General features: G+C 33.0%; 2 protein-coding genes across 4 annotated transcripts; one reads left to right on the top strand and one right to left on the bottom strand.

Annotated features, from left to right (window-relative positions):
• The first annotated feature begins 404 nt into the window (after positions 1-404).
• On the top strand, positions 405-3,442 carry LOC100244425 (large ribosomal subunit protein eL43). The gene is made up of 5 exons (XM_002268614.4): positions 405-588; positions 1,787-1,826; positions 2,793-2,881; positions 2,994-3,076; positions 3,161-3,442. The coding sequence occupies exons 1-5, from the start codon at positions 586-588 to the stop codon at positions 3,222-3,224; spliced, it is 279 nt and encodes a 92-aa protein (XP_002268650.1). The 5' UTR covers positions 405-585; the 3' UTR covers positions 3,225-3,442.
• A 1,663-nt stretch (positions 3,443-5,105) lies between these two features.
• On the bottom strand, positions 5,106-9,714 carry LOC100256437 (uncharacterized). Of its 3 annotated transcripts, XM_010663116.3 has the most exons (4): positions 8,238-9,714; positions 6,315-6,576; positions 5,913-6,010; positions 5,621-5,734 (listed from the first exon to the last, which is right to left on the bottom strand). In XM_010663116.3, the coding sequence occupies exons 1-3, from the start codon at positions 9,278-9,280 to the stop codon at positions 5,957-5,959; spliced, it is 1,359 nt and encodes a 452-aa protein (XP_010661418.1). In that variant the 5' UTR covers positions 9,281-9,714; the 3' UTR covers positions 5,621-5,734; positions 5,913-5,956. The 3 variants fall into 3 exon arrangements, with proteins under 3 accessions (XP_002269500.1, XP_059599130.1, XP_010661418.1); XM_002269464.5 differs by lacking the exon at positions 5,913-6,010 and having other exon boundaries at positions 5,106-5,734; XM_059743147.1 differs by having other exon boundaries at positions 5,106-6,010.
• Positions 9,715-18,787: the final 9,073 nt, after the last annotated feature.

Genomic DNA, 18,787 nt, shown 5'->3' on the forward strand with positions numbered 1-18,787 from the left:
CACCAAATATTTTTACACATCCACTCAATTATTTTTTTTTAAGGGTAGAAATGGTTATTAATAAAATGACTAAAATACCCTTGTGGTTAAATATAGGGTGTGACAGATTATCTATATTTTTTGAGCATCTTTAAGAGCATCTGGAATTATGTTTTTGATGTTTGACTTCGTAGGTTTAGACTTATTCGAATACCACAAAATTAATATTATTTCTTTTTTTTTTTTCCGAGAGAAAAAAGAAGAAGATAGATATGAAGAGAATAATAAAGAGAGTATTTTAGGTATATTAATTTTTTTTTATAGGATTCATGTTTTAAAGTGGATGTGAAAATATACATTTTTTGTACAATATATTTATTCAGTTCTTTCACATGATCACATCAAACTCAGTTGGGCCCATTCACCCGAGCATGATGACCCACATCACACAAGCCCGTTACAAACCCGGCCCAACTCATAGCCCCTTGGGCTCTAGGGCAACACTCCATTTTCGCTTACTATAAAATCCTGGAGGCCGTGATTTTTAGGGTTTGTGCTTCCTCTGCCTTGTTCCTCTCTCAGCTTCCTTCTTTAAGCTACCCGAAAATGGTACCTTCTCTCTCTAGAATTCTGTTGATTTCTACCTTTACACTATGGGTTTTCATCATTTTCTTTAATTTTCATTATGGTTTTGTTGTTGATTCCAAGGTCTCGTCCATGGATCTTGAAATAAAGTGATGATTTTTATTTCATTGGCTTGTTTGAAGCTATGATTTTTTTTATTCATATATTTTCGTTTATTGGGTTTTGTTTTTTCTTAGAAAATCGAGAAAGAACAAAAATGGAAGCGCTGCCGTTGTGTTTACTTTGTTTCCTTTCCTGCATTTTTCTCGGCTGCCAAACAGGCTTGTTTAACACGGGCCCCCCCAAAATAATTTGTAGTGAGAGTGAGAGGATGTTCGGTTGATTCTCTAGAAAAATATGGAGACTGTAATGCAGATACGGTTCTAAGCAATTTTATCAAATCTGTGCTTAGAGTCAGTTAAATTGTTCAATTATGTAATTTAATGATGACCCTTGTTAAGATTCACCTTTATGATATTGTTGATAAGATATCTTAATAGTTTATTGTCAATTTATGTTGCAATTTATGACTTAGGCCAAAGATTGGAATTCATGTTTTGCTACTAACTATTCTGGATATGTTTCTCCATAGATTTATGGTTCATATCTCCTCCCCCCCCCCAAAAAAAAAAAAAGAAAAAAATATTCACTCTTGCTTAGAGCTAAATTAGTTTTGTTTTGTTTTTTTTTAAATTCCTATTTCATGAGAGGAGAGAGGTGTGCATTTTTTGTCTTCTAATTCGTTAAGATTGATGCATCAACCTTTCATGTGTTCCCTATATATATTCAGAAACTTGACTGGAAGCTTAGTCAATCTTTTCTCTTTCCCAAACATATTTTTAATGTAGCTTTGGATTTATCTCCTTCCTGATCATAATATTTAGGCATACTACTATTGTTGGTCAGGATTGCCATAACTTTTCAAATCATTTTTTATTATGTGAAACAAATATTTGTGACTATCCTAGGAAATTATCCAATTCAAGATTGAAAGCATTTCTCTCTTTGGGAGTTTTAATCTTTATGTTAAAAAAGATGGCAAGAGAATGCTCCTTTTTTTTCCTAGTTGGCTTTTTTTTTTATTGTACTAATGTGTTGATTGATATCTATCGCATATGAAGTATTGTAGTTTTTGTGGTCTTTTTCAGCATTGGTTGATTTTATTTTCTTTGATTTTATACAGACTAAGAGAACCAAGAAGGCGGGTATTGTCGGGAAGTACGGTATGTTCTTAGAATTGTTCATTTTGTTGAGTTATTTAGCAAATGTAAATTACCAAAGGAAAAGAGAATAAAAAGGTGCCTACCCAAAAAAAATGGAAAAAAGAAAATATCAGAAGGGGTAATAGAGCAGATTCTTTGGATGCACAACTAAGAATTGTTATATAACTGCTATAGTTTTTTTTCCCATAAAGCAAAATTTTGGAGTATGATGGTAAACAATACTTTGGAATTTTCAAACCTAGCTGCAGTGCCTGCCTATGTTAATTATTGCAGAGTTGTTGTGCTAGATTGAAGCTTCTAAACTGGTTCATAAGACTCTTCTTGTTCCACTACTTACAGAGAATGGAAAATTAAAAAAATGCAATAGGGAAAGGAAGGGAAGGAAGAAGAAAGGAAAGGAAAATTGCTGTTTGCTCACTCTTTGTGCATGTATTAAGAAAAGAAAAATTCTTGGCCTTTGGGTAGCATTTATACCTTGCACTAGAGTTTTGTATTTACCTAAACGTCTTCTTTCCCTTCAAATCCAACTCATTTTGTGAGAGATTTGTGGGACAGGAGGAAAAATTAAGAACTTTACATTGTGTTTTACCTTTTTCTCTTTATTTATCTCCTACAAGCAACTTAATGCTGAGGAAATACAAAAGTTTCTTTTCCATCCCTTCCCTCAACCAAATGGAGAGCAAAGTTTACCTGGTGAAAATGGAGGGTAATGTAAGTCCTGGATTAAATTCATAAACTAGAAGTTGTCTGGTTTGGGTCCTTGGGCTTTGCTCTACAAAGAAGCTAGCCACGAACTTATAATCAATCTGGTTTGTTTGGTTTATGGCATTTAGTTGTTTCATATTTCCTGGAGGATGATTTGTGTACAGGAATTTTGTGTTGAAATAGGAAAGGTCTTAGATGCTGCGTAGACTGTCCCATCATAGGTGAATGACATTGCTTTCTTCTTTTCTTATGATATTTCAGGAACCCGATATGGGGCTAGTCTGCGGAAGCAGATTAAGAAGATGGAAGTTAGTCAGCACAGCAAATACTTCTGCGAGTTCTGTGGGAAGGTATTTTCCCCATCTAATGTGTCGATTCTAGTTGTGTTGTGTATTTGTTTTTGGAGAATCCTGCTTTTATGCTCTTAATAATATTCTAACAATCAAAGGTGAAATATTGCAGTATGCAGTGAAGAGGAAGGCTGTGGGAATTTGGGCATGCAAGGACTGTGGCAAAGTTAAAGCAGGCGGTGCTTACACATTGAAGTGAGGATAATATTTGTTGGATATTCTACTTCAATACTCGTCCATTTTATATATTTCTAATCACAGTTATTGTGTTTTTGACAGCACTGCCAGTGCTGTTACTGTTAGGAGCACCATCCGAAGGCTGCGGGAGCAGACTGAGAGCTGAAATTGCCAGATATATTTTACTTGCATGTTTTTTTTAGTATGTAGATCTGATCTGAGTGTAATTCTTGGTGCTAAATGGGTTTAACTCCAAGAAGAATTTTTCTGTTTTGAATTTTGACATTTGGTTAGACTCGTGGGTTCGGGTTATTGAAACAAATGAAACTGGTGTACGTTGTTGAGAGGATTTTCATGGCTATCTTAAGATTGTTTACCAGTTCAGTCTTTGGTTTTTCTGATTTGGCATGTTTGTATGTATGTAGGTTATATCTAGGATAGCCTACTTTTACCAGGTCCAATTTAAGCTGCTCATTATCTTTATGCAGGGGAAGGATATTATTCTGCATTCTCATTCCCACTACGACTTATGTTCTTATTCATTAATCTGTTTGGAATATTTTTCATAATATTAATATGTATAAAAAATTTACTATATTGTATTGTTGTTTATCTGAATTTTTATCATATTTTCATCAATTTTTTTCATTTCTATTCTCATTTACTTGCCATTTCTGGGTGTCATTGGGGAGTTAAATTTGTGTTTATAAGCCCTGAAGTAAAACTATAATCTTAAATGTGAAGATCTTTGTGGAGAGGTCCCCATTCACTTGTGTCATGGCTTGTGAGTTGAATTCAATTCATCCTAATCATCAAAAACAATAATCCTAAATTGTTTTTTCAATTGACTTCAACCCAATTACAAACTGATTCCTTCCTCATTCCCCAAAATTTTCCCCAAAATTCTCACAGCTTGTAGGTTATTAAAAATTTATACCACTATTTGATTGTTCTTTAGAAACAATCTTTAAAAAAAAAAAAAAAATTATTATTCTTCCCATTTTTTTTTAGAGAAAATAAATTTCAAATCAAGTGAAACTTTGTATTCAACTTATTAATAACTTTAATAATTAAAGAAAAACATATATGTATAATGCTTTAAATTATTTAATAAATCTTGTAATTTTTAAAAATGTTTTGAAAATAAAAATAAAATAAAATAATTTAGAATGTCATCTTTGTAATTGAATAATAAATGTATGTATATAATAAATTTTTATAACTCATTTATACCTTAAAAATATTAAATTATATTTGCTTTTATATTAATTTAAAATAGAATAGTATTAGCAATTATTAATTTTGAATAATTATTCTTTATTTTTTTAAAAATAAAATAATTATGATTTTATAAGATTTTAATATCAATATTTTTATAATATTTATAAAAATATAAATTATTAATTTTGAATTATTATTATTATTTATTTTTAATAAAATAAATCAATTAATGTTAATATCTATATTTTTATAATATTTATAAAAAAATATTTATTTATAATTTATTTATAATTAAAAAAATTGTTTTTGTTTTTCATAAACCATGAATTAAATTTAGTTTACATTATATAAACTAAATTTACAATTTGTATTTTTTTAAATCAAAATAAAAATTATTTTTAAAAGAACCTACCTAAAAAATTATACTAGAAAATCAAAATACTTTTTAGTTGGGATGAATCGAAATTATTTTGATTCCATTTCCATTATTATTTAAGTTACCTAAATATGGGAATAAAAGAGAAAATGAATGAAATGCCTACTCTCACTCCTTGTTCCTGCGTACCAAACATGCCTTAATTGAAATTGTTTTAAGTATTCGGGGAAAGCCCAAACTATGGATTATATGTAAGTGATAAAGGGAAAGGTAGATTTAAGTAGAGGAAATGAAATGAACAACTGAAATTGGTAACTCTACCCCCACAAGTTCCACCTTCCACCTTCCACCAATACTTCTCCCCCAAAACCCAAGTCACAATCATCCAACAACACAACCACCAAGGAGGGGAAAGAAAATGAGAAACAAAAGTAGCCTGCTCTCCAGTGGTACAATGTTCAAATGTTATAGTAGTTCCATTTATCAAGACCATGACTTATACAACACTGGCTGGGTCAAGTTCTCACTAGGCACCAGCACTTATAATACAACTAGCTAAGCTTTACAATAGCGAAAGGAAAAAAGAACAAAATTAATAAACTTATGGGTGTCATGTCTCTCTATCATATATTTATATATATACGATGCTGTACCAAAAAGGAAGACTGATCCTCTCCTTGATTCATCCATCATTTCCCCTTCTAGAAATGGGTTCCAAGTATGCACCTTGGATTATATCCTCTGGAGTAAAGATGGGAGATTTCAAAAGTGACGATCAAAAAGTAAAGGACAGAATGCAACTTGGGAGGGAAAATCACATCATCCGTCCTCCTCTTGCTGCTGTTTTGGGACGTAGAAGTCTCAGTTTTGTAGAGTTAAGTAAGTTGCTATCCACGATATTACACCATTGGAATTGGGATATTGTTATTGTTACTATTCTGATGTATCTGCTTTTGGACGGCCTTTATTGCTGCTACTCTTGCTGCATTAGCTGCCCTGTTAGCTGCTGCTACTGCCCTGTTCACCCTTTCATCCACCTTCGTCACATCATAGGCCTTCTCTGCTGCTCGGCGTGCTTCCTGATACCCAATAACAAAATAAAGCTTAGCTTCCACTATTCTGCATCAGTTCATTTGTTGGGGTTTGCAGATAAAATTAAATGGAAAAAATAAAAGAAAAAACACCATATCATTAGAATGGAAATTTCCCAGGGGAGTTTCACCAGAAGAAAAAAAACCCAGAAAAGAGGTACTTCACTTTATCTTTAAGATAAGTTGCAAGAACCACAAGATTGTACTCTGTCAAAACCAAGGATTATTGGCAACCAGAAAAGTATGGTTGTTGCAGATTTTCCACTTCAGCCACATAAATTCAGGTGATAACACATGTTTAGAAAAGAAAGAAATTGATGAGAATACAAATTCAGGTGATGATACCCCTTAAAAAAGATGAGTAAAAGAATAAGCATGGCAAACGGAGCAGTTACACCCTGCATTATAAATAACTAATGTAGGCCAAAAAACTCAAATTTGAAGATTGCAACTCTAAAGCCATGCACTCTTATAAAAAATTGTTCTGATAAGGCAAGATGGAAATATCATGTAATAAGACTTGGAAAGCACCATTCTATAGAAATTTAGGCAGGAAATCTAGAGGTACCTGAACAACATTGAGTACTTTGGAATGATAAACAGCAATAGGAGATACAGGATAGGTTGTGCTTTGAGTGCTTGGGATGTCAAGAATCCCATTTTGCCAGTGCCCAGATTGAGTCTCTCCATTTCTAAAGGTGTACATTCCAAGCCCTTGCCTTCTACCTTCATGCCAGGCTCCCTCATACCGATGACCATTGGCAAAATTATAAATTCCAAACCCATGCATCTTGTCTGCAAAGTATTCTCCAGCATATGTGTCCCCATTTCTGGATATAATATATAGATAAGTTAGTAACCAAGCAGGTTGAATTGAATTTACATATGGCAATGCATTTTTCTTAGAAGCAACATGAGAGAAAGCATTTAATGCCACAAGGCCCACAACAGACATATTTTCACTGCATCAGACAACCAAATTGCTATAGTTGTAAATAAACTGCAGTGTCTATATCAAGAAGATTCAGTTCCATTTTGTACGAGGAAGTCAAGGTAGATGAACTTGGTTTCATAGATTGAGTTAAAAAAAGGATCAAGCTTTAGAATCACACAATTTGGTTGTTCACACACACAAGGTGCAAATTGGAGGGTCTACAATGCCAATGGAAGGCCAAAAGGATATTTACAAAGTGAGTCGCACCCATTTACTTGAGAGAAACATAATCCTCGATAGGGTAGGAGCACATAAAAATAATATGGAGATGGCATCCCATCCAATTCTTATCAAACAGTCTGCTTATAAGAAAATAACTAGTAAAGGAGATCCACAAAAATTTCCCACATCTTAGATTCAAGTTTTAAATTTTTAATAAGTAAAAAAATCTTTGAAGTCGTTATATTGCACTTATGTGGGACTTTCTTTTCAGGTTCTATTCATTACTGCCCTCCCTCCCTCCCCTATGTCTTAAATTCTTATTATGCTGTGATTTTGTTGATCTCATTTTGGGAAGCGACTAAGCTTTAATGCTTAATATAAGTGGAAGAATCTCCCAAGTCTTGATATACAAGGGGGAGAGTATCAAGTCCACCATCCCCATAAACTCTGAGAATTAGTCGTTTTCCCTTTTTTGGCAGCATTCATTCGTGAGAATTAGTCGCCTTCCCTCCCATTATCACCTGTCACTAAAATTCTTAATGTAAGGAGTATGAATATCCTCTCCACAATATTGTATGGACTCATCGGTTTCATTTTTTGTCGCCATTCGTTATTGCTAAGATGCACCAATAACCTCTCCGAGCATATCACACAGATTAGTCGTTTTCCTTCTCTCTGCACCATCCTTATTCTGCACTTGTGTCATATATTGCTTGATGTCAAAACCAACTAATTCTTGTCTTCTACCCTGCCAGTACCTATGCTTTTTCACAAAAATATTTATTAGATACAGAATTTCTTATTCAAAAGCTCTCATTAGTGTTTTCACCATACATAACAGAAGTGCAGAATCATTGGCCAATTCAGCAATGATTATGCAAGACAAATGACATATAACATGCACAAGCTTAGAGCAAACTACCTACTCGCCAAGGTTAGCACCTAGCCAACCAAACAAAGTCATCATCTAGATGTTTAATTGCTTGCAATAAGCATTCGTTACAACCTCCAAACCATGGCATAAGGAAAATAACAACAAATTCTGAAGAGCCAATTCAATATATGCAAATTCAAGCACATGATGAGTCCAACAACATGAATAAAACCATTCACATTCAAGAGTAAAAAGGACCAAGCAAAAATCCAACAGCCTTCAAGCCTATACTCAAACACCAAACATAACAAAATCCAAAATTAACACCTAAAACTCAAATCCTATGCATGAAGCTTATTTAGAAGCATAAAATTTCAAAACCAAAAGCATCAAATATCAATAAACCAGTAAGTCCTATTAAACCAAGAAACCCAATGAAACCACCTCTGCAACAAAATTACCTAAAATGATAGTGGCCATGGCCGTGCTTAACACCCCACTTGAATTCCCCCACATATCGACTACCGTCTTCACAAGTATGGGTTCCACACCCATGACTTTGCCCATTCGACCATTGCCCAGCATATACATCACCAGTATAAAATCTATACACTCCAAACCCATTCCTGAGACCCTGCCTATACTGACCGCGGTACCGGCTTCCCCTCGCCCAAGTCTCCACCCCATAACCATCATACTTGCCATCAACCCAATCCCCCTCATACCTCCCGCTCATGTAATAGTAATAAACTCCACTGCCTAAACACTTACCCTTATGTAACTCCCCTTCATACACATCCCCATTATTGTAAACCTCAACACAACACCCTGAATTCGCCTTCTTTTCAGGTTTCGGCCTGGACCCAATTGACCAAAACACCGGCAAAGCTGGCCTCGATATAGCACACCCCGAAACGAGCTTAATTGGAAACGATCGGGCTAAGAACAGACGTATCGAGGGCAGGCGAGGGAGTGCGAGATTGAGCGAGAAGAGAAGCGCCGCGGAGAAGAAGAACGCGGAGAAGAAGTCAAGGAAATACGAGTGAGTCGGGTGGGAAACCAGAAGCCAGAAAAAAGGCAGAGTGAGGAGGAGAATAAAGCGAAAATGAACCCGAAAACGACGAAGGCGGTGGAAGAGGCGGACAGCGATTGTCTTCAGAGAGGGAGAGATGGAAAAGAGGGAAGAGAAATGGGAATTGAATTGTGGGGTTGCGGGGAAATGGGAATTGAATTGTGGGGCTGTGGAGGCTTGGTAATTGTGAAGAGCGGAGGCGAAGGTTGGGGATTTGGTGAGAGATGGGATGTGGGTCATGAGGGGTCGTTTGTGGGGAGTGGAGAGAATGGGCGTAGTGGAAGGGGTGGGAGTGACGGGGTCATCCTGGGAGGAGAGAAAATGAGGGGCATTGGATTCAGAAGAAGAGGTGTGAAAAGGGGTGCGATTGTAATCGGAAGAGACGCCGCTGCTTTCTTTTCCGATCTGAACTTCGGATTTCTTATGATGCATTACACAAAGGCAAGAAAACTTGAATTTCTCTCCCACTTTGTCTCCAGTTTGAATGAGGCTATGGGCTATGAGGTAATCCTCTGTGTGTGTTTGGTTGTGGATTTGCCGTTTCTTTCTCTGTCAAACACTTTGTTGGCGATGTCTTGAAATTTTCCTTCTTATAAAGCGGTCTATGCGTAGAGTTGATGGCTCCTGCGGAGAGAGCAATTTTGAAACCCAGACATGGCCGGCCTATGCCCCACGTCACTACTAGGGATTTGTATTCCTCCTTTCTTTCTTTATTTACCCTTTCATCTCTTTCTTATTACCCATATGCCATTCTCTTTTTCCATCCTTTTGCCCTTATCATTATTATCATTATTTTAGAGGAAATGCTACCCTCAACATCTTATATTTTGTGAATAAATAAATAAATAATTAAAATATGAAAAATTTACATATGTATCAAGTTAGTGTTTGTGAGAAGGTGGTTATGGTTGCTCGAGATTGGTTGGAAAGTATTCTAGTTACTTAGAGTTCAGTTAGATGATGGTTATGATTGCTCAAGGTTAGCTCCAGGTCTTAAGCCTTTTCTAACGATTACGTTATGCAACCATTGTTTTAGAGTTTGAAATATTTTTAACTAATGGTAGAGTGAGAGTTGTCGAGAAGTGAAAAATGATGTTTAATTTCTCTTTTTTTTAAAAAAAAAAAAAGAAAAAAAGAAAAAAGCTAAGCAATAAGTAATTATTATATCATGATCTGATTGTTGCATAAGATTTTTAAGAGATTCTTAATCTTTGATCATGAAGTATATTTATATTCCTTTTTTTTAATCCAACAATATTCCTTAATGAAATACTTATTATGCTTGGACTATGGAACAATGCTTGAAGCTAGCTTGACCTTTCGTCTTAGCTCAACATCAACCAATGATTATGTCATGATGTGGCCTTTGTTTGAGACAATTTTTAAGCAATGCTCATTTCTAATTATTGCATTATGTTAATGTATTAGTATTTACTTGCGACTCAACATTATGTTCTCATTGACATCAAGTCCTTAAGCATAGAGACTTTAAATTTGTAGTATCGACCGAGTATCTGGGTAGTTGAACCCAAAGGAAGCAACTCAAAACTAGTTCAAGGATTTGTAAAGGAATTTTCTTTAGTATTTTGTATGTTCAATTTTTAAGATGATGGAGCTAAATCGAGAAATCAAATGTAGAGAAAATGTCTAAGGGTTTGTTTTAGGCATTTTCCCTTGTAACTCTTAGATAAGAGCTACACCATAGAGTTTTTACTTTTTCTACCTATTGCTTCCTTAAGACACTGAAAACCAAATTAAGCTAAGCTTTGTCAATGTAAAGTTTGTGACCCATGTCTTTGATTGGTGCCACTAGAAGAGTTCTCATCTTTTCGGTTAATTCCTATGAAACCATATTGATCAAGTCTTGTGGAGGCCTTACACCTTGGTCATCACTTCACTAACTACCATTTGGTCAGGGACATTTTCAAGTAGCAGTGACACATGTTGACAACAATGAAGGTGTTAATTATGGTCTCAACTTGCCCAAACTTAGTTTTGTTGAATTGAACGGGAACCCAAACTGACTCCCATCTTAAACCAAAAAATCCCACACTCATGACAAATAGATAAAATTGAAAATTAAATATTGAAATTAAAAATACAAAATATGAACACAAGATTACAATTACACTAAAGGAAGAATACATTATTTCTCTTTATTCATACATTCTCTTCTACTTTCCTACTCTATTCTACTCCACATCTACTCCATATTTCACACATTTAGCTACCAGCCTTGCCCCCCTTTTATAGAGCTATTTCAAACCAATTCAATAAGGTAAAAGAGAAGGATGAAGCTTGGAGAATCCATGTGGCAACCCATGGAGTGGACAATGTGGCAACCCATGGAGTGGACAATGTGGCAATTTTGATGTCGAAAATTGGCATATAATAGCAAGAAACATGTAATGTAGCCAATTGTGATATATATCTACAAAAACAAAGGGAAATATTACAAAAATGCATTAAGCCTCAAAATAGGTTTAGTAATAAAATTGGCTAAAATGGTAAATTAGAACAAAAAAAATTAAATAAACAAGTTTGACTTTGTTACATCATGTTTTGCTTTTAGGGGCTCAATCCCAACAAACTTCCACTAGCCTCAAAAGTAGACTAAGCACCGCAGAAAAAATTTGCTCTATAGTTACATCACCTTTTTTAACTATCTCACAAAGTGAGAAGTACTTTCCTTCTATGTGTTTTCCCTTCCAATGGTACCTTGGTTCTTTAGACTGTGCCACCATCCTACTATTATAAAAAATAGGATCCTCGATGATACAACCAAGGGAACTACCCTTAAGCTAAACAACTTCCTTTGTTGTTTCAAAAGTAATAAAAACCACTTAGAAAGTACACACACCTAGAAGTAGACCTATGAGAGTCCTCATCAGTTTGAAAGTCAAATTCTCGATACCCAAGGAGTACCAACTCAATGTAAAGACTCACAAACATATAATCCCTCATTCTCTAAATATTCTTGAGTATATGCTTGACATCCACCTAAAACTCTAATCTTGGATTAACCTAACATCTACTCACCATTCCTATAGCAAAGCAAATATCCGATCTAACATATAGCATCATATACATAAGGCTACCCATTGCAAAGGCATAAGGTATTACCTTAATGCGATTTCTCTCCATTGATGTCCAAGGACAATGATCCTGAGAAAAACAACTTTAAACCTAAGGGTAAAAAACCCTTCTTGCAGTCCCACATCATGCACTTAATCAAATGCTTTTCTGTGTAGGAGACACAACACAAATTTCCTATTTTTGTAGTCCCAAAAGACCTTAAACCCAAAAATATATTGCGTCCATTCTAGTTTTTCATTTAGAATTGAGTAGGCAACCAGATGTTAACTGATGGCAATATCCCTACATCATTCTTAATGAGTAGATTGTCATCTACCTACAAGATCTAAGAGCACTACCATGCTTTCTTGTGCTTTTTTGTATACACAAGACCCTTTGCTATGAAAATGTCCAGTTGTTGTATCTCATAAATTAGATGCAACAATGAATAGAAATGCTTTGATGGATTGTAGTATGAATATTGTTGAAAAGATTTTCTATAGTTGAAACAAAGTTTCAAACTATAACCTTTAGCCACAGACTAGCCAAAACTCATGCTTTCCATATATTCCTTTGTTCATCTTATGGACCAACTTACACCTATGGGTTTTATCTCTTCAAGTGTTTCCATAGGAACACAAACCATGTTATAATACAAAGATTTTAACTATCCTTTCATAGCTCTTTGCCAAGGATGAACACAAAAATTGCTCAGTACTTCATCATCCATGGGATATAAACCTCCCATTATGATGAGGTACTGGTGTACTAGAAATTAGAGGAATGGTACGTCTCTAGCTCTTTAGATCTATAGTATCCTTTTCAAAAGTGGGACTATATTCTAATGTATACTCCAATCTATATCATTCTTTGTCTTATTCCTTATCATATAGTTTTTATTAGAAATCTGGCATTTGTACCAACAAATATCTTCTAATGATTCAAACTATAAAGGTAATAACTCATAAATCCTCTTAAATATCCTATAAACCGATAGACCTCTTAAGAAAAAAATGTATTACACAGTTTCTAAGAGATATCTTCAAAATAATATGAAAAGTAATGAGAAATCAGTTATCGATCTCAATGTGTCTATTAAAGTTTGATATCTTTTTTCCACTTCTTTATTTTGCAATAGAATCTCTAGGCACATAACTTAGATATAATCTCATGCTCCCTATGGAATGAATCAAACTTACTAGACACACTACTTCCATTCAATCGAAGTGTCTAATATGTTTACCCAATACGTTATCCGATCCCATCTTAAATTGAATGAATGTATCCAAGGCATCAAATTTTCTATATATATATTCAAACCTAAAATATTTATTAGTAAAATGATGAAATACATTTTCCATGAATAAACAAAAGAAGGTTTAAACACTTTAGTATGCAATAACACTACATATTCCTTGGCTTTAATCCTTCTAGTCATTTTACCATCTATGTAGGATTCATAAACTGTAAAATCTTCTAGAAAGGAGTCTAAACTTGACAATCTTTGGATTTTATTTAGATTAATATGACCTAGATTTAGGTACCGAATAGTTGATTAGTGCTAGGTTCAATCCTATGATCTGACTATTCTCATTATTTGGCAAAGTGATAATGGAATACATATAAAAGAATAAGATATTACCTCACAATTGAAGCTAAGCATAATCCCATCATTTAACCTTCTCACTTGTTGAATACACTCTATAAAGACTTATAAATAGTGGGCCTAGAATCTATCCACCAAAAATGGTGAAATCCATCTCTAAATATTCAACAACGAGAAAATGATGTATACTTTCCTTTTTTTTTTTCCTTTAAGTATATTGGACATTCCTTTTATAGTGTCCTAAAAAGTCACAAAGGAATCACTTGTCCCTGTGTTTGCTCTCCTGAACTTTCTTTATTTGATATTGTTCTTCTTCTTCTTGGTAGAAGAACCTGAAGAAGCCTTGACTCTCATATGAACAACCCTATGTTCTTTGAGAATTCCCCTAGCCATCTCAAAGGAAACTAGCAAGGTCTCTAAGATTGAATGGACTTCGGTGTTTATAATAGTCCTAAGAATAGCTTGTCTAACCGACCTACCCTTATCACTAAATAATCTTTGCATATTAGAAAAAGAATATGAAAGTACCTGGTAATATAAATGTGTTTCTATTTTAACACATTATCCAAAGATCCAAGTATTAGATACTTAGTTTTCTAATCCATCTAATACTATTTTTGATATACCAGTCTTTCTTTCTACTAGGTTAGTTCATAAGGAATAGTTAGTTTTACTTAAACTAGCTTCTATGCAATTAGTTACTATATCCAAAATAATAATTCAATCCAAGCGATTAGTTGGGCTAGGTTCATTGTGAGAAAGAGAATGATAAGTAAATATAACTGATATGATATTTGTAACAAAAAATGACCATGCATATAACATAATTGATCATTCAAGGCAATTAGTAATTAATTTTTTTTAAATGTAATGCTTTCAAACTACATGCTTTTTTGTAAGATATCCTAGTATCATAAGAATCAAGCTTACGTGAGGACCTTATTGCTGGTTAGAGACTCTCTTAGATTGATCTCCTTGCCTTAACCATGAAAGGTATTGAAAGATAAGATTAACATGCTTTTTAAGTTTGGCCCATGGACTATGCAAGTGGGACCACATGGGTGATTCTACCACTTCATATCCAATGTCAAATGTATAACCATTGTCCTTGAACTATTAGTATCACAAAGTAAAGAACTCCACTGTAGGGGTTGTCGCTCCCACTACAAACATATTTAGTCTCGTCTATGTGGAAAGTTCATATTTCCTGATTCCTAAGCCTTAACCCACTATGGGAGAGGTGATGAACCAAAAAATAAAGATGGGCTCAGCAATGGAGGCCGTGGGTTTGCCTAAAACCCTCTCACACTTAATCTTTTGAAATAAATAATAGCATTTTAAATCATTAGTAATTACCCTGATGAATAAATTATCTACTTTGAGAATTTTCAAAAACATTTATTTTTTAATTGGAAACTTAGTATAATTGTCAACATAAAAAATTTAAAATCTCCATGAGAGTATTTAAAAAAAATGATAAAATATATACTCTCAAAATTTTAAAAATATTTTCATAAAATTCTCCTTATGCATAATTATAATTAATAAGTATTTTATCTATGAAATGTTTTTAAAGAAATTTATTTCCATCTAACTACTAAGGGTTTTTGTAAGAACTTTTTAATGATAAATTATCTCTAATGAAAATTTCCAAAATATTTATTTTCTAAATTGAAAACTCTAGTATAATAAGGAACTTTTGCTTCTCATATTCAAAATCACTCACAAATTTATTTTCCTTATCCCTACACCTTTCCAATTTAATAAATATTCTCATGGAAACTTTATAATAATTTATTCTATTAAATATTACCAAAATCACAACCTTTTAGTAATTCCTTAATGAATAAAGTATTTTCTATGAAAAATTTCCAAAAATGTTTATTTTAATTGAATTCATTTTGGAAAGCATTTTCAAAATATTTTATATCTTTATCAAATTACTAAAGTTTTGAAAAATAATTTGGCAACATTTCTTTTTATAAATTCTTTATCATAAGATTTTCCAAATTCATTATTTACTTTTTAAATTTAGATTCTTGTGCCAAAAAAATTGCTTTCTTATTCTTTATTTTTGAACCATCCAAAACCAAACTGAATGGTGTCCTATTTCTCTTGGAGGAGGAGCCTCTAGAACCACCTATCTATAACCAAGTGGATAGTTAAAAAAGAATACCATTCTTATTAGCAACAAGTTTAAATGAACAATCTTGAAAAAACCATGAAAATTTAATAAGAATACCAAAACACTTTTCTTTAAATTTTAACATTTATTTTGGTAACCTTCTTAATTATAAATTATTTATTATGAATTTTCAAAATATAGTTATTTTCTTTAAATTAAAATCTTATGCAATATATATAAAATAAAGATTTAGAAAAATAAGAACTCTTCCAAAAAGGAAAAATTCTTTATTCTTAGAGATCCTAAAAATTTGAGAAATTTTTAAATAAAATTAAAATATTTAAAAATTAATTTTAAAAAGGAAAGAAAACTCTTAATTCTTTTCCAACTTATCTTTTCTTAAAAGCAATTTCCTAACCATGCACATTCCAATTTAAATAAGTTTTCCAATTTAAAAAATCATGGAAATTTATTTCCAATTAACAATACCAAAATATTTTAAGACCATATATGCAATTAATAAAGATAGCATAAAATAAAAACAAAGGAAATAATTAAATAAAAATTTATTCATGGCCTTTGAGGATTCTGTTGCATATTTGGTTATTAAAATTTGAATAAAATTTAAATTACCAAAATAACCCTATAACCAAATATTAGGGTTAATAAAAATTGAAACACATTAAAAAAACTTAAGTACTGCCAAAAAATTAAGCCTAAAAAAGGCTTAAAATCGAGTCCAAACAACCAAAAACAATTTAACCCAAACTTAATCCCCAAAACAACATACTTTTTACCCAGCTTTACTTCAATCGTCATATCTTCCTCGTTTCAACTCTGATTTACGAACCATTTGAAGTGTTTGATTCTCGATTTCTTAAGCAAACCATATGTGGGTTGCCTCAAGAAACTCATGGGAGGCAGCCTTGATTTCGAGTCAAAGTTAATGTCACTATGCTGCCATGAATCACAAAAACAAGAACTTCCAAAAATCTTTCTTTTTTTCTTAAATCTCCATAAGATTTCAAGAAAAAAACTTCAAGAATCTTTCTTTTCTCTTAGATCACCATAGATAGATAAAAAACATGAATTTTTTTACAACAATAAAAACAAAATTCCTATGCTCCCATAATGGAGTTTACAACCCATTTATTGAAAAAAAAAATTTACAATAAAATAAAACCATTCAGAGAAGTAAACTATTGAAACATTAGACTCTCAAACTTTTCAAGAGTGAATTATAATAAGAACAGTATTAACCAAAAGCAACTAATATCAAGGTCATTGACTTACAGTTTGATTAAGGTGATCAATATTACATATCCACTTTATTTATTAGATCATGCCTAATTTTAAATCAATCTAACACTCATTCAATTTGAGTTACTTCTATCATACTTCTGTTTAACATGACAAGATGTTGATCTCTAAAGCATAACTTCAATTATCCCTCATGAATTAATTTTTTATTCTTAGACGAATTCACTTTAAAGTAGAGTCTTTATCCCATAAATATAGAAAATAATCTTTCATGTACTGGCTAGCCTTTCTACTAAGGGGTTTTCCCAATTTCGCAAGTGATGACTTTTACCCTTGGTTTAAAATTATGAAATATAGATTTGACCAAGGTAGCCATTTTCACTTCATGAATTTCAATTTATGAACTATATCAAACATGATATTACAAATCAATTCAAAATAAGTATGACGTTCATGAATTCCTTGAATTTGAAACTACACACAAAAGTCCGATCTTGAGAAGACTTCCTTTCAGTTAGAAACAACAATAGAATTTTTAGATCAATCGTATCCAATTCTCTATTTACTTGATTAATCAAATTCTCAAATGAAATTAAAGTGCTTCTAAGGATGATAGAAAGAAGAAGAAACACCTCAACGAATAACAAATGCATAAGATGCTCAAAATATTTGGGAAAATAATGATAAATCAAGTATCCAACAAACATAAATCAAGCAATAAACATGGAGTTTGGTGAGCCTAGGATCCTAAGAAGTATGACTCCCCCTAAATAAATGATTATAGGTCCAATGAAAAGAAATTGATCAATGGGACAAGCACCTAAATATTTCCTAAGGAATCAAACCTAATGAAATCTAAAGGACAAAAATATTCCAAAGATTAAACTCTCCTAAATTCATGACCAAGACTCAAAGAAGAGAAATAACACACAAACAATGAATTCTTAAGAAGAGAACATACAAACCCCTATGCAATTCGAAAATTGACATAAAATTAGGGATGAGAATAAGACACTAAGGTTAGACCCTACGGTATGGAGCAAAATGTTCTATTGAGAAGAGGAAGCTCTTATAGATCTCCTAGGAGATGAATATTTATTAGGAGATGAAGTCCTATGAGAATCTAAAGGAGTTACATTTGAAATGACTAAGCCTTTACTTCGAAATGCAATCATCTTTATCAGCACAAATTTGCCCAACATTGGAAGGTGTGACTACTAGACTCTTCCTATTCCTACACCTAGTGTGGGACTCCTTACCCATAGGATATGGTTCCTATTCACTAATCCATTTACATGAGATTAAAACCTATTAAGGAGTCTATTGTAGCACTTTAGTCATGTAGTGCAAAAGGAGTGATGTTAAGAGGATGATTCCATAGAAGGAACACCCCCCTAGCCTTTACAGAGGTTATTTTCCCACTAGTGGGAGTTTCAACCTTACTAATGTACCCAGTCATTCACTTTTACGCCTTCAATCTTAATTTTAGGGCTTTCTTCAAGAGGAGCTTTGTAGGCATCATGAGTAGTATCAAACTTGCATTCAGACTCATTATTAAAATGTATTCATTTATAGGATCAAAATTATAAATGACAAAAAACAACAAAATTTATAAAATTTGCATCTGTAATCTTTTAGGACTAGGACAATCTGCAACCATATGTCATAATCCACCATAGTTGAAGCCTTCAACTCCTTTATTCTTGGATGAATCTTTTTCCTTCTCTTTTGGATTATTGTTGACTTTTTTTTCCCCTCTTAGGGTTTGATTTTGGAAATTTTCTTTTATGAGCTCTTGAGACATTTTTAGACTTTATAGCATGTGTAAACACAACGAGCTCTTGAGGTTTGATTTTGGATGAACCCTCTTGCA

Source organism: Vitis vinifera, chromosome 15 (genome assembly GCF_030704535.1).
Source record: "Vitis vinifera cultivar Pinot Noir 40024 chromosome 15, ASM3070453v1".
Lineage (NCBI taxonomy): Eukaryota > Viridiplantae > Streptophyta > Magnoliopsida > Vitales > Vitaceae > Vitis > Vitis vinifera.

What these genes read in the sequence shown, in the direction of transcription:
- LOC100256437 (XM_002269464.5), bottom strand. Translation starts at nt 9,280, where the DNA reads ATGCATCATAAGAAATCCGAAGTTCAGATCGGAAAAGAAAGCAGCGGC. An exon ending in CATGGCCACTATCATTTTAG is followed by an intron (nt 6,577 to 8,237) that starts GTAATTTTGTTG and finishes TATTATATCCAG; the next exon opens with AAATGGGGACACATATGCTG. An exon ending in AAGTACTCAATGTTGTTCAG is followed by an intron (nt 5,735 to 6,314) that starts GTACCTCTAGAT and finishes ATTGGGTATCAG; the next exon opens with GAAGCACGCCGAGCAGCAGA.
- LOC100244425 (XM_002268614.4), top strand. An exon ending in GGGTATTGTCGGGAAGTACG is followed by an intron (nt 1,827 to 2,792) that starts GTATGTTCTTAG and finishes ATGATATTTCAG; the next exon opens with GAACCCGATATGGGGCTAGT. An exon ending in TCTGCGAGTTCTGTGGGAAG is followed by an intron (nt 2,882 to 2,993) that starts GTATTTTCCCCA and finishes GAAATATTGCAG; the next exon opens with TATGCAGTGAAGAGGAAGGC.